A 13,645-nucleotide genomic window follows, 5' to 3' on the forward strand; every position below is an offset into this window, starting at 1 on the left:
GTAGCTTCACTATATTTTCGGAGTGTGCGCCCGTTGCAAGTGCGCCCTGTCGCCCATTTCGTTCTTGTCTACCTTTTACATATGCATTTCGCCCTGAATACTTCTCGGCTTAATACTTCGCAGTTGTGTGTCCCCCCGTGTTCACAGCTCGCCCGCGTTTGTGAGTCATCTCGTCCACGGACACTTGTAGGCAAATATATATATCCATATATGTGATAAAGGCATACAGCCGGTATGCACGGCTTTCCGTTCTCCCTGCAGCAGACACACACCAATGAATAAATCATTAAAGGAATAAAAAATTAATTCATCGTCATGTCAGTTTGTTTTCCCATTTATTCGTCTATTTACTCGATTGCAGTTTATTGAATGCATGTTTATATTCTTCCACTTTTTTTTTTGCGGCATAGTTGCGTTGTTCAAGTTCACCCTCCCCTGCCCCTCATCCGTAACATGTCTTCCCTGCCTATCCCCATTGTGTTGTCCATCCATATGAAGACACACAAAAGATTTGGATGCCTGTGCATGCCTGTGTATTCCCCCTTCTGTGCGCGCTGCACGGGGGGTTACTGTGATCATTTATTTCATTCCTGCAATGTATCGTGCGTCTGTTAAATGACTAAAAAGACAGGAAAAATTTGCACCTGTTTTATGTTCACTCATTAAGGCACTAGTTGCGTATATGTGTGCCCGTTCTATCCGCGCGCGTGGCTAGCGATTTCCCTTTTTGCATTGTCTCGCCCCTTCCCCATTTTTTCTCCCCACCCTCATCCCATCTTCTTTACTCCCCCTTCCCTTTCCGTAGCAGAATTAGCACCCTGAATTTGTGCCCATCAGGCGTTCTCCATTTTGATTACACATACATATAAAATTGAAAGAAGAATTCCTTCGACGGAGACCTATTTTGGAAGTCTAATTAATCAGGCCCGTCATTCTTCCGTCGTCCGAGTGGCGAAGCGGGGAAAGCACGCGCCCACCGGAACTTGCGGTATGTACACAGTTGCGCATATATATGTGCTTTCCTGTCCGAGCCTGAACCGAAAAAGTGCCAAAAAGATTATCCACGCGAACCCTTGCACGTGCATGAGAACGGTCGAGAGTAAATTAGCCGACAAGATGATAAGGAAGTAAATGATAAGAAGCAGCAGGACTGTAGCGAATAAGAAAACATCTTTTCGAAGCATTCAAACTGGGGAGAGCCTTCTGTTGATGGACTCGACAGGGACACACCAGTGAAAACGACGCAGTAGAAAGAGTAGTAGCGACAGCACAGTACAGCAACGCCACCGCGATCCCATCGCGACCCCAGCGGACACGCGTCAATCCGCTCGTGCAACACAATATGAGCGGCAACAATCCCGGCGGAAGCGGTGGTAGCAGTGCCAACATGCATGACGCGATACACTACGGGGAAATGATAGAAGCGGACAAAGCAGGTGGGATAAAGGGTACATCGGCATCAAACAGTTACATGAACCAAGTAAGCAGTAATAAGAATCTGCTCTGTACTCCATCCCACCCTTCCTACCTTAACAGTGGCAACAGCGTTAATATGGGAAAGGGTAACCACTTTAATGCCATGCCCCCCAGTGGTGGCGACGCGACAATAAGCATAACGAGCAGCCTACTAAGTAGTAATGAACAGAATGTGCAGTTGAGGCAGCAGATGGGAATGAATAAGAATTGCGGCGGTGCTTCTGCTCCTTCTGGTACGTCTAGCTCCGGTGCTAGTGCATCCGTAGGAGCAACAGGGCTGCACGAGTCGTACCAGAAGCCCATTTTATCAACCTATAACATGAACAGCATGCAAGTGCAGTCGTCCATGGGAGGTCACCACATGATTAGTGCCAGTCAAGCAGGTGGCAGTGGCACCAACCAGATGGGAGGTAGATACAGCAGTATGAATTATCCTATGCAGGAGATGAACCCTAATGTTCATATGAACAGTGGAAAGGGTGCCCATACAACTAGCGAAATGAAGCATAATAGTAAGGATCCCAATTTTTTGGGAACAAATAATATGAAACCGAACCCGTTTGTTAATAACATGTACTACCAGAGGAACGATGTGATGTTAAGGAACAGCTCCAATAGCTACAATATGCATGGGAACTTTTATGGGTATATGAATAATGGGTTTTATGATGGCCCTTCGGCCGCACCCTCCAATTGTTTTAAACCGACTGCCAACATGATGAATAGAGGTAACGGGGCGAGTAACAGCAGTGCTAGTAGCAGTGTTGCGGGAGCTAGCAGCACCGGTGCGAACTACGCAGATAGTTTGAGCTTGGCTAATCATGGAGAGGGGGGTAGCCTGAGCGGTAAGGGCTCCGTGAACCTCATCGATAAGTCTGCTTCGTTAAAGTCTATTCAGGGAAGTAACACCAGCAGTGGTGGCAATGCTGGAAGCGGAGTGAATGCCGTTGGAGGAAGTAACAGCAGCAGCGCCGCTAACCTCAGCGGTGGTAACAACAACCCCTGTGCGACGAGCGTCGACTCCACAGGGATGCCCAACAATGTGATGATGAATATGGTCAACAATAACGTCATGATGAATAGCATGATGATGGGTAGTGGTGCTGCCGGTTCAGGGGGGGCAAAGAATGCCATTGGAGCAGGAGGTCTCCCAGGTATGAACATGGGCGGCATGAACATGGGCAGCATGAGCATGGGTGGCATGAGCATGGGTGGTTTAGGAGGCATGCACGGCATGGCGACCCACCGATCCAACGCCGCGATGGAGAAAGCCAATTCGCTAAGCGATGTGAACAGCATGAGATACCACCATCCCATGGGGGGAGCAGGCGGTAACGTGTACAGCAAAATGGGGTTCAATAATTTGAGTGACTACCCTTATGATAATTATGGAGCGAACCACATGTCCGCTAAGAGTGAGTGTGGCCCGATCAGCAAGGAGAGAAAGGGTAGCCATGGAGGAAAGAATGCCAGCAAGCAGGGAAAGGGTAGCAAAAATTTAAAGGAGGAACTTCTTCTAGAGAAGGATGGCATGATGAACAGCGGCTCCCTGGTGAGTGAAGGCAAGAGCAAATCCACCAGGAAGGGGAAAGGAACTGTAGGGGCAGGGGCCGGAGGAGTAGCCACTGCCTCGATGGAGCAGTTCAATGGTAGCGGAATGATGAGCAGTGATCAGCACTCCGCAGGGATGTATAAGAAGTACAGCAAGAATGCGGAAAACCAACTCGATGTAAAGGATAAAAAAATGGGGAGCGGTAACAATAGCGGCAATGTCGTTGCTGGGGGAGGAGAAACAGGTATGAACAGTGGAGCAAGTCACCCCTACAGCATGTTCCCAAACTACAATATAAAGTACCCAATCAATGTGGACATGTTTGGTAGCATGGGTATCAACCCGTATGGCATGCCAACTAAAGGAGGAAGCACTTACCCTAACATGAACCTGATGAATGGGGTGAGTGGAAGCAGTGGAGCCAACGAAATGACCAGCAGCGGTGGAAATAGTAGCACCTCTGCGGGGAGTTCTTACGGAGGGATGAACAAACTGGGAAGCATGAACAGCTACAATATGATGAGCGGTTATGGAGACAACCGGTACAGTAATTTAAAATCCATGGATCCGATGAAGTCGTATAACGATGGGATGGTGATGGGCGGAGGGGGAGCGACTGCGACAGCCCACCATGGAGGGAGCAACCTTAGCAGTATGATGAGTATGGGTAGCATGGGCAACGTGGGTAACGTATCCAACTACAACAACTTGAGCAATTTCATGCACAATCGAAACTACCCGAATGACGTGAACATGCGGATGCTGAGCGGTAGAGGCGTGATGGGGGTGAACAATCCCACCAACATGTGTAACAGTCAGACCAGCATGATGATGATGGATGGGGGAGCAGCGGGAGGAGCCGGAGTAGCAATGCACGCGAACCCCAGTAGTGGGGACCCCCGATTTCAGAATGATGACGGGGACGAAGAGGAATACGAATACGAAGATGAAGATATGCATGGTGAGGCGGCCCTCTATCGGGGCAGTAAATACATGAGGAAGAATACACATGGAAGGCCAAGGAACAAATCGAGAAAGTCGGAGACGCAGAAGAAAGATAAGAGAAAAAAAAAGAAAAAAAAACACGGAAATAATTCGCTCGATACGGAAGAAGATGAAGACAACGATCTGTACGTCAACACGTATGTGAGGAAATCTCATACGAAGAGGAGTAGTAAAAAGTCCCAGCTGTATGACCCCCTGGAGGATCGATACAACGAAAGGGCAAAACGGAATGAGAAAAACGACATTTTTGTTTCCCCGTATATTGGCGCCGTGGAAGGAAGAATCAACTTAAGGGAGAGGAGGAAGGTGAAGAATTACGCACAGATGGATAACTACTTCGAAACGGATGAAGAGGACAAGAAGGTAGACGAGGAGAAGATGCTGCTCAGACAGGAGAAGCAGATCATGGGAGGCATCGACCGCGTGCTGCACCACAGGAGAATCCTCGACTACGAAAATGTGAACAATATAAGGAACAACCCCTTCCTGTACATCAACAAGGGGAGTAAGGGAGGTGTGGCGGTTGGCGATGCGGCAGGTGGTGATGGGGCAGTCGCTGATGGGGCAACTGCTGACGGAACCTCTGCCGATGGAGCCCCTGATGACGGAACCGCTGCCGACGGAGCAGATGGCAAGGGCGCGGGCCTGAACGAGGACCCCACGGTAGACGACTTTTACGAGGAAGAAGACATCGAAGATGTGAGTCAAGTGGAGTTCCTAATCAAGTGGCTAGGAAAGTCACACATACACAACTTCTTCTGTACGTATGATTATTTAAAACATTTCAATGGACTGAAAAAGGTGGATAATTATATAAAAAAAATTAAGCAGTCCTTTCAGAAGAGGAAGTACATGACGGCGGATGAAATCGAGCAGGAGAAGATTTACTCGGAAATTAAGAAGCAAATCGAGATGGACGCAATTCACGCAGAGAGGATAGTAACTCACAGGGTGTGTGAAATAACCGGTGACCAATTGTTTCTTGTGAAATGGATGAGCTGTGCGTATGACCAGTGTACAGAAGAGACAAGGGAGACCTTAATCGATCATGGATTTACAAAACTTATTGAAGAATATTTTGACAGAGAAAGTAAGATCTACGGAGCGAAAGCCATTTCGAGTGCATGGAATAGGGGTCCTCTAACCGCTACCAAGTTTGACCCTTATAATGAGACGCCATTTTATCTGAATGGGAAGAAGTTGAGAGCATACCAGTTGACCGGTCTCAATTGGATGGTTAGTAGAATGAAGCGAAGTTTAAGTGTCCTATTAGCCGACGAGATGGGATTAGGGAAAACGGTACAAACTATTTCCGTCGTTGGACACATGCTATATAAAGAGAAGTTAATTGGACCATATCTTATCATCGTGCCGCAATCCACCGTTGATAATTGGTTAAATGAGTTTAAGAGTTGGCTACCCCAAGCGAATGTCGTCTGCTACCATGGGAATGCCGTCAGCAGAGAGCTCATAAGGACCCACGAACTGAAGAAGGTATACGTCCCTAACAAGGGGTACCGCTATAAATTTGATGTGTGCATTACGACTCCGTCCATATTAAACAGCATTAGCGATGTGGAGTTGCTGAAGAGGATGCCCTGGCAGTTAATGGTGGTGGATGAGGCCCATCAGTTGAAAAACAGACAATCGAAGCGATTCATCGAGTTGAAACAATTTATGGCTGAATCGAAGTTACTCCTTAGTGGAACCCCGCTGCATAATAATCTGGAGGAATTGTGGACCCTGCTGCATTTCCTCAACCCGCAGCAGTATACACATTATGAGAACTTCCAAAAGAAGTACAACGAAATTGAGAACACTAGTCTTATCGGGGAAGCGAAGCAGAAGCAGCTGATGCAGTTACAACATGAGCTGCATGAGGTTATCCTGCGTAGAGTTAAGAAGGATGTGGAGAAGTCTCTGCCAAATAAGGTGGAGCGAATCCTCCGAGTCGAGTTATCACCCATCCAGATTGAGTTCTATAAGAACATTTTAACGAAGAATTATGAGCAGCTAGCCAAAGCATCTGGTGGAGCGAAAAATTCGCTTCAAAATATCTGCATGGAGTTAAAGAAGGTGTGCAATCATCCCTTCCTCTGTTGCGAACCGGTTGACAAAGATGAGTATAAAGAACGATTGGTTTATTCGAGTGGGAAAATCTGCCTTCTCGAGAAACTCCTAATCCGATTGAAGGAGAGAGGAAATCGTGTGCTTATCTTCTCCCAAATGGTGAAGATGCTAAATATCCTAAGTGAATATTTAACCCTACGAGGATTCAAACATCAGAGGTTGGATGGAACCATGTCGAAAGAAATGAGGAAGAAGGCAATGAACCATTTTAATAGCAAAAATTCAGATGACTTCGTCTTCCTCTTATCGACAAAAGCTGGTGGGTTAGGAATTAACCTCACATCAGCAGATACAGTGATTATTTACGATTCGGATTGGAACCCACAGAATGACTTGCAGGCAGGGGCGAGAGCACATCGAATTGGACAAACGAAAACGGTGCAGATATATAGACTCGTCACAAAGGACTCCATTGAACAGACCATCCTCGAAAGGGCAAAGGTGAAGATGGTTCTTGACACTCTTGTCGTCCAGGGACTGAACAAGAAGCAAAATGATAACGTCAACGTCCTCGGTGGAGAAGGAGGAAATACATCCAACGGATTTACCAGGGAGGAGCTATCCAAAATTTTAAAATTCGGTGCACAGAAACTGTGGGAAAAAAACAGCTCCAAATATTCACCTCAAAAAATGGATGAAGAGGACAAAACAGCTATCAAAGGGGTAGACGTGGACTTAGACAAAATCTTGGAAGAAGCTGAGGCACATGAAAATGCCGACAAAGCCAACAAGGATTTAAACTCCGAGCTGAATAGCCTTCACAATTCGAATAACTTCTTTTCTGGGGGAAATAACCTCTTTGGAAATGGAACAGGAGGGATTGCATCCGAGGCAGGAGCAGGTGGAGGAGGAATAGCTGATGATCTGCTTAGCTCCTACAATAACATCACCGAATTTAAGTATGAACCACCAGCCAATCTGAAGACTAACATTTATAATGACTCCACTAAGGCAGACGAGTTAGAAGAGGAAGAACAGAATGACAAAGATTTCTGGGATCGAACTATCCCACTAGAAGAGAGACTCAAATTGAAGAGAATGAAAGAGGAAGAGCTGCTAGTTCATGGACCAAGGAAAACGAGAACACGAGATAATCATAATCGAAACAATTCGTACGTGGAATCCTCCGCCGTCAACACACAGATGATGAATGACGAAGATGATGATAGTGAGGAGTACACAATAAAGTATCATGACAAGAATAAACATCTGAAGAAAAAAAGAAAAAGAAGGACCTCCACTCATATAACGGAGAAGGACAAATTCCGACTCTACAGGTCTCTTCTCAAATTTGGGAATCCTTACTTACGTCTGGACGACATCCAAGTTGATTCGAAGCTGACCAAAGTGAACAAGAATGTGATACTAACCGAACTGAACCTCATTGTGGACACGTGTAAGGAGATTGTGGAAAAGGTTGCTAAGGAAAGCTCCTTGAAGGTGAATGAGGAGGGTGGACTCGTCGCAGCGGAAGCGGCGGATGAGGAGGAGGATGAAGAAGAAGGAGGAAGGACTGTCAAACGAGTGAAAGACGACGAGGCGGATATTAAGCTGTTGAAGGAGGAGGAGAATAATCACACCACTACGACTACTGATAGCAACCATTTGACAGTCGCCTCGTGTGATGACTCCAATGGGAAGAAGTTAGACGAGGGAGCTAATGACGAGGGCCTTGTCGCCGATCGTGCCGCTGATGGTGCCAAGTCTTACGAGGAAAAGAGAAGGCAACTCGGAACGAAGGGAAGGAAATCCTTGAAAGGTGGCTCGTCCGAGGGTGTTGCTGATGGGGCCGAGGCTGCGGAGGGGGAGGCAGCCGAGGGGGAAGCAGTCGCGGGAGGAGCCGTAGCAGGAGGGGGTCTCTTTTCGGGCTTCCTGAATTTGGTGAAGGGCCAGGGTGGCGAAGAGAAGGTTGCAACAGTGAAGGGAGAAATGAAGAAAGAGACGAAGGAGGCGAATGGAGCGAAAGAGGCGAAGCAAGCGAAGGAGCCGGACGAACTGAACGGAAAGGAAAATGATAACAACTCCAATGAGGACAGCGATGGAAACAATAAGACCAAGGGCAACGAACGGGGAAGGAAAATAGACGCCTATACCTTCTACATTGGCACCAACAGAGCCAACGCCCTGGACCTGTGTCAACGCCTCCAGTTATTTAAAAGCCTGCACGAGTTTGTCAAGGAGCAGAATGGTGGAAACGAGTACAGCTTCAGGCTTCCCCTGAGAAGCAGTAGCAGCAGCGCGAGCACCAATGTGTCCTCCGGTGTTGTGGAGGAGGGGAAGAAGAGTCAGCAGGGGCAGCAGTTGCAGGAGAAAACCGAGTTAGACGGTGAGGTCAAGGGCGAAATGAAAGCCGAAGTGAAGGCTGAAGGAGACGTAAAGAAAGAACCTGTGAGCGATCCACTGCCTGAAGTGAGCGGCGACTACCTAAAACTGAAGCTGCCCGACTATATATTTAACCATTTGAGAGACCTCGCGACGAAAGATGTGAAGGCATGGTCAAACGAAGACGACGAAAATTTAATCAAAGGGGTATACGTATATGGGTTCGGATCGATTAACGAAATCTGCTCCGATGTGAACCTAAACCTTGGTCACATCAAAAATGTCAAGTGTGATAAAGTGAAGATGAGGTGTGTACGCATTTTGAAGATGATTGAAGAGTTTAACTCCAACGTTAAGGACGAGACGACTAGCAAGAAGCGTAGAAGGGTACGCAACAGGAACAGGAACAAGAACAATGACGTGGTTGAAGCCCACGGGAAAGGCGTGGGTTCCAGCGGAGGAACAACCAGTCACAGGAAGATGAAACAGGAGCAGGAAGAAACCGGAGCGATAGACGCAGGAACCGCAACGACAGGGGGGACAAACAGCCAGGTGAAGGGAAGCAGTGGAAGTAATCCTAGGCAAAGCTACTACAGCAGGAGGAGCAGCGAAAGGGTGAAATCTATTTACATGAATGATGATAGGGAAGACGGAGTGGTTACCAAGAAGAGAGCTGTTTGCCTCCCAGGAGGATTCCTAAAAAGGGGAGAAAAGGTGGAAAAGGTGGAAAAGGCAGAGCAGATCAATGGGGGGGAGAGTACCCTTCATAGCGAGCGAAGGAAAGGCAGCACACGATCGTCAGGGTCAGCAGCCAAAGGTGAAAGGAATGCCAACCATAGCCACAACAACAGCGGTGGTGTGGGAATCGTGGGGGGCTTGCGAAGCCTTGGCAATATTGGAAGCTTTGGAAGCCTTGGAAGCAATACCATTAATAGCCGCAGGAGCAACAACCACCCGGGGGGTGGAGAGGCCTCAGAGTGCCCCTCGTCCAACGAAAACAAAAGTTTTGGCAGTAAAGAAGATGGAGAACAAGCCGTCAAAGGTATTATGGGTGCCCCAGGGGCAACAGAGAGCGGCATTGCGACCAGGAGAAGTCACAGAAGTAGTAGTAATACTGCTAAGAAGTACAACATGGCCAACGACGAGGGTGAAATAATGACTCGAAGGAAAAGCTCCCGAGTGAGGAGAGGAAAGAATGAAGCATCTCCTCTTTCCACAGGGAAAAACAATGCAGTTACCGCAAATGAAGATGAATACTTTGACCGTTACGCGGAGATGGACATTAATCCCGAGGGGGGAGAAGGAATAGGAACCCAGGAGGGAGAAGATAAGCAGATGGTGGAGGGCGAAATGGAGGAGCAGATGGAAGGCCACATGGATGACCAAGTCGATAGTGAGGAGGAAAGAAAGAGGGAAAAGAAACATTTAAAAAAAAAAAAAAAAAAAAAAAATTATCAGATGATGAAGTGTTGCATAAAATTCAAAGCTGCAATTTGAAGGAGATGAATCAGCACAGCATGAACAAGTTGGCGAAGAAGTACGTGAAGAAGCACAAGAAGCTGCTAAAGGTGGTGAAGAAAATCACGCAGCTGGGAGAGCAGGAGAAGCAACAGGGGGTAGGAGATCTGGCCGACCAAGGAAGTAGTACTAGTCCTACCGCCGCCGCTACCGCAGATTCCCCAACGGACAAATGGAAATCCTCGGAGATTAAAAAAAAAATTAACGAATTCATCCTTTTTATTGGGAACCATATTAGCAAGCTAGACGATGTGTGTCCAGACAAGGAGTGCAGCGAAATTTTGAGCAGCTCCGGCTGGGACTATGTTTCGAAGTTTCTGGGAGAGACGAGTGAAACCCTCAAGGAGAAGTATGCACAAGGGCAACGTGAGTGGCAGGCGAAGGAGCCGAACCAGTTAGAACAGAGCAGGGACAGTGAGGATGGAGGAAACTTCCAAGGGTCCATCACAGAAGATGACCTCGCAACATTCTTTTTCTCCAAAAGAATCTCCAGCATGTGTCGCCTACATGGGGTGGAGGAGGCAGAAGAGGAAGACGAGGACCATGAGGACGATGATGAGCTGTCACACGACCAGCCCAAGAGGGCCAAATCAATGACAAGCATCAATTATGATGAATTGCAGGGAACCACCAGTACATTCACTGTTAATGGTAGAACGAGGAGGAGTAACAACTTCACTGGAGGCGAGGATAATCAGTTCGCAAATGACTCCAATGGGGATTATCCGGGAATGGACAATCTGGAAGATGAAGAGGGGGAAGTGCACTGAGCATTTGTTTGTCTCCCCTGCTATGGAAGCTCCATTTGGAGGTTTGCTGAAACAATCGGAACAGTGTCTGTCCAAGTGGCAGAAGGATGAAACCCAAAATGGGGGGAGCTGCCTCACATGGGGAGGAGGGAACGTTGTTTTCCAACCCTCTCCTCCCTTTTAGTTACCCCCAAGAAGTTCTGTTCACACCCCAGGGGAAAATCACTCCCGGCGTCTTCGCAGCCATGTGTATTGTCCCGCGGGGGGAAGTAGCCCAAAAAAAAGAAAAAAAGAAAAGAAAAAAAAATATATACCTATAAAGAGATATATTCATTTTTACATATCCTTGTAAACCTTCCCCACCTTGTCCAGCCATTTTTTTTTTTTTTTTTTACCGAAAAGTGAAACAACGCAAACTTTCCAACTTGTTCGCAGCCTTTTTTTTTTATTTTTAATTATTTCCACTTGGTGACCTTCACATGTAGAAGAGGAAGGCCCGCTTCTTATGCTCCAATGAAATTTTCCTTATTTCGTTAGCACTCCTTTCCGCATCGCTAAGTGTGATGCTGTGGTGACATCCCTCAAGAGGAGGAGGGGTAGTTCCCTCGTGTTCTGCATCCCAGAGGAGAGGGATGAGTCCTTTTTTAGAGGCTCCCCCATCTGGTGGGCATGTCGTCCCTTGTCCGATATACGAATCAGCCTCAGATTTAACAAAAGGGTAGGAGGTTTTCCCCACCCAAGGGGTGTCGTCACTAGTACGTTGCGCTTGACCCCTAAGAGGGTTGCTGTTCCATTCTGAAGGTTCCATTCGGGTCGCCATTTGAGATGTCAATGGGGAAGAAGCACACAGTCTGATCTGTTTACTTGGTCTGTTTTTCTTTTTCTTCTTCTTTTTCCTGTTTGTCCGTGCGAACGGGGGGTTATTATCACACAGAGGAGCGGTTGCATTATCCCCTGGATATTCTGATTTTGTCGTGGTGCTCCTCTCTAAGCAAATGGGAGCCCTCTTGGCAACGCCCATCTGCCAACTGGCTGGCGCCTCTTTTTTTTTCCTACGCGATGAGGAATATGTGGCACTCTGTGTAGGTTCCTCGGAGGGGGGTGATTCCTCGCACGTGGGTACTTGTCTCCGTTCTGGTGAACGTTTCGAATGGGAGGCTCTCGCATGTGGAGTGTGTTCTTGGGGGGTTAACGTCGTTCCACTGCTCTCTGGGGATGTGCACCCTCTTTCATGTTTTAAAAGAACATCAATGTACTTCTCCGTTTTTGCTATGATTTGATCTGTTTCGGCTGGATGTTCTTTCGTCCCTTTGCCCCTGCGGCTTCCGCTACGTGTTTTCCCGTGTTTGTTTTCCACATGAGGGAGGATCGCCCCACTGGAGGGAGCATCTGAAGTGTCCCTTTTAACTGCGTCCATTTCATCTTCTGTGTTCCTCCCCTTCGGAGTCTGCCCCCCGTCACGGAGAGTTGTTTCATTCGTTTTTTTCTCATCCGGAGAGCCTACGAAAGCACCGTTGTTTTCTTCCACTTGGGGTTTTTTTTCCCCGTTCATATGTGTAAGGACGTCGTCTAACTTTTCCCCTTCTGCGGGATTTCCTATCCAACTGAACTTATTTTGTACATCTTTTCTTTCGGACAGTCTTCGCTCTGTATCACCCGTCTGATGTGAACTTCCAACTGGGGATGGCCTATCCGTTCCTTTGTTGTTGCCTGTCCCCCCGGCGTCCCTCTTCTCCCCCCCCTTCGGGATCAGGTCCTCGGCTATTTCCCGTATGAAAATTAAATCGTTATCTGTGTAGAGGCTATACAGTATGTTGTCTTTGTGGATGACGTGATTTGGGACTTTGAAGATGTTTGTGCTTGGTCGAGTGGGAGGCACCGGGTGGGGTGTGCAGCACGGGGGGTACCTCCTCTGTTGGACAGTTCGGTTTGCACTCTGGTTGGCACTTAGGTTTGAACTTTGATTTGCACTTTGATTTGCACTTAGGTTTACACTTAGGTTTGCACTTTGATTTGCACTGAGGTTTGAACTTCGCTTGGCCGACGGCGTGCGCACCTCATTCGAACATGTGTACTGGTACCTAATCTGGCTAACCCCTTTTTCGATTCTTTTTCTCTTTAGGGCTTCTACTTCCCCATCGCTGGCAATTCGATCCACCGCTGAATCTTCGAAGTAGCTTTCCCAGTTGGCGAAGAAGGGGCTCACGAAGGTTATGTCCGTTTGGGTGGCGTTATTTTTGTACTTCCTTCCTTTTCGCTTCCTGCGCAGTATTTTGTCCAACTGTAAGTAGAAGTTGTCGCTGGGGATGATTTGCTGCCTGTTTTGGAGCAGCTGGCATCTACGTGTGGGGGGGTGAGCAGCGGATGAGTGAGCGGCAGATGAGTGGATGTCGGGTGAGTAGTTCCACCTTAGAACCGGATGGACCCCCGCGGAGTTTCTTTTTTTTTTCCCCCCAAGTGCATCCCTCACCTGATGCTGAGGTTCCTGTTCTCCTTTTCATACTCTCCCTTGAGACTTTTTATTTGTTTTCTGAGTCTTATGTTTTCCACGACAAACCAGTCTTTCCCTCGGGCGTCGTCGCCAGAGGGGTTGCTGGACGCCGGGGAGGTGGCCCGGGTCCCCGCGGGGTCTCCCTCCGTTTGGGTTGTCTTGTCACCGACGCGCTTCAGCATGGCGCGCTTCGTTTGTAGGATGTTCGCAGGAGGTTTACATCCGATTTTCAGCCGATTTGTCATCTGCTTCGATCACCGTGGTAGCTGCTTCGTTGTGCCCGTTATCGCCTTGCCTAGCTCGTTTGCTCCGCCTTCCCCCCCGTGGCAGAAAGGGAGAGAAGGTCACACCCACCAGAACAAGACGGGAAGGCGAGCGTAGTGAAAAATTTTGTACGAATGG

At 47.9% G+C, this 13,645-nt stretch overlaps 3 protein-coding genes across 3 annotated transcripts; 2 read left to right on the forward strand and 1 right to left on the reverse strand.

Annotated features, from left to right (window-relative positions):
- Positions 1-1,342: 1,342 nt before the first annotated feature.
- C922_03440 (chromodomain-helicase-DNA-binding protein 1) lies at positions 1,343-9,982 on the forward strand (the record flags this gene model as incomplete). Its single annotated transcript, XM_008819032.1, has 1 exon — positions 1,343-9,982. The coding sequence occupies one exon, from the start codon at positions 1,343-1,345 to the stop codon at positions 9,980-9,982; it is 8,640 nt and encodes a 2,879-aa protein (XP_008817254.1).
- A 5-nt stretch (positions 9,983-9,987) lies between these two features.
- C922_03441 (chromodomain-helicase-DNA-binding protein 1) lies at positions 9,988-10,773 on the forward strand (the record flags this gene model as incomplete). The annotated part of the gene is made up of 1 exon (XM_008819033.1): positions 9,988-10,773. One exon carries the CDS (start codon positions 9,988-9,990, stop codon positions 10,771-10,773), a length of 786 nt encoding a protein of 261 aa, XP_008817255.1.
- A 454-nt stretch (positions 10,774-11,227) lies between these two features.
- Positions 11,228-13,425, reverse strand: C922_03442 (hypothetical protein; the record flags this gene model as incomplete). The annotated part of the gene is made up of 2 exons (XM_008819034.1): positions 11,228-13,091; positions 13,223-13,425. The coding sequence occupies 2 exons, from the start codon at positions 13,423-13,425 to the stop codon at positions 11,228-11,230; spliced, it is 2,067 nt and encodes a 688-aa protein (XP_008817256.1).
- Positions 13,426-13,645: the final 220 nt, after the last annotated feature.

The sequence above is a fragment of the Plasmodium inui genome, assembly GCF_000524495.1.
Source record: "Plasmodium inui San Antonio 1 unplaced genomic scaffold supercont1.14, whole genome shotgun sequence".
NCBI lineage: Eukaryota > Apicomplexa > Aconoidasida > Haemosporida > Plasmodiidae > Plasmodium > Plasmodium inui.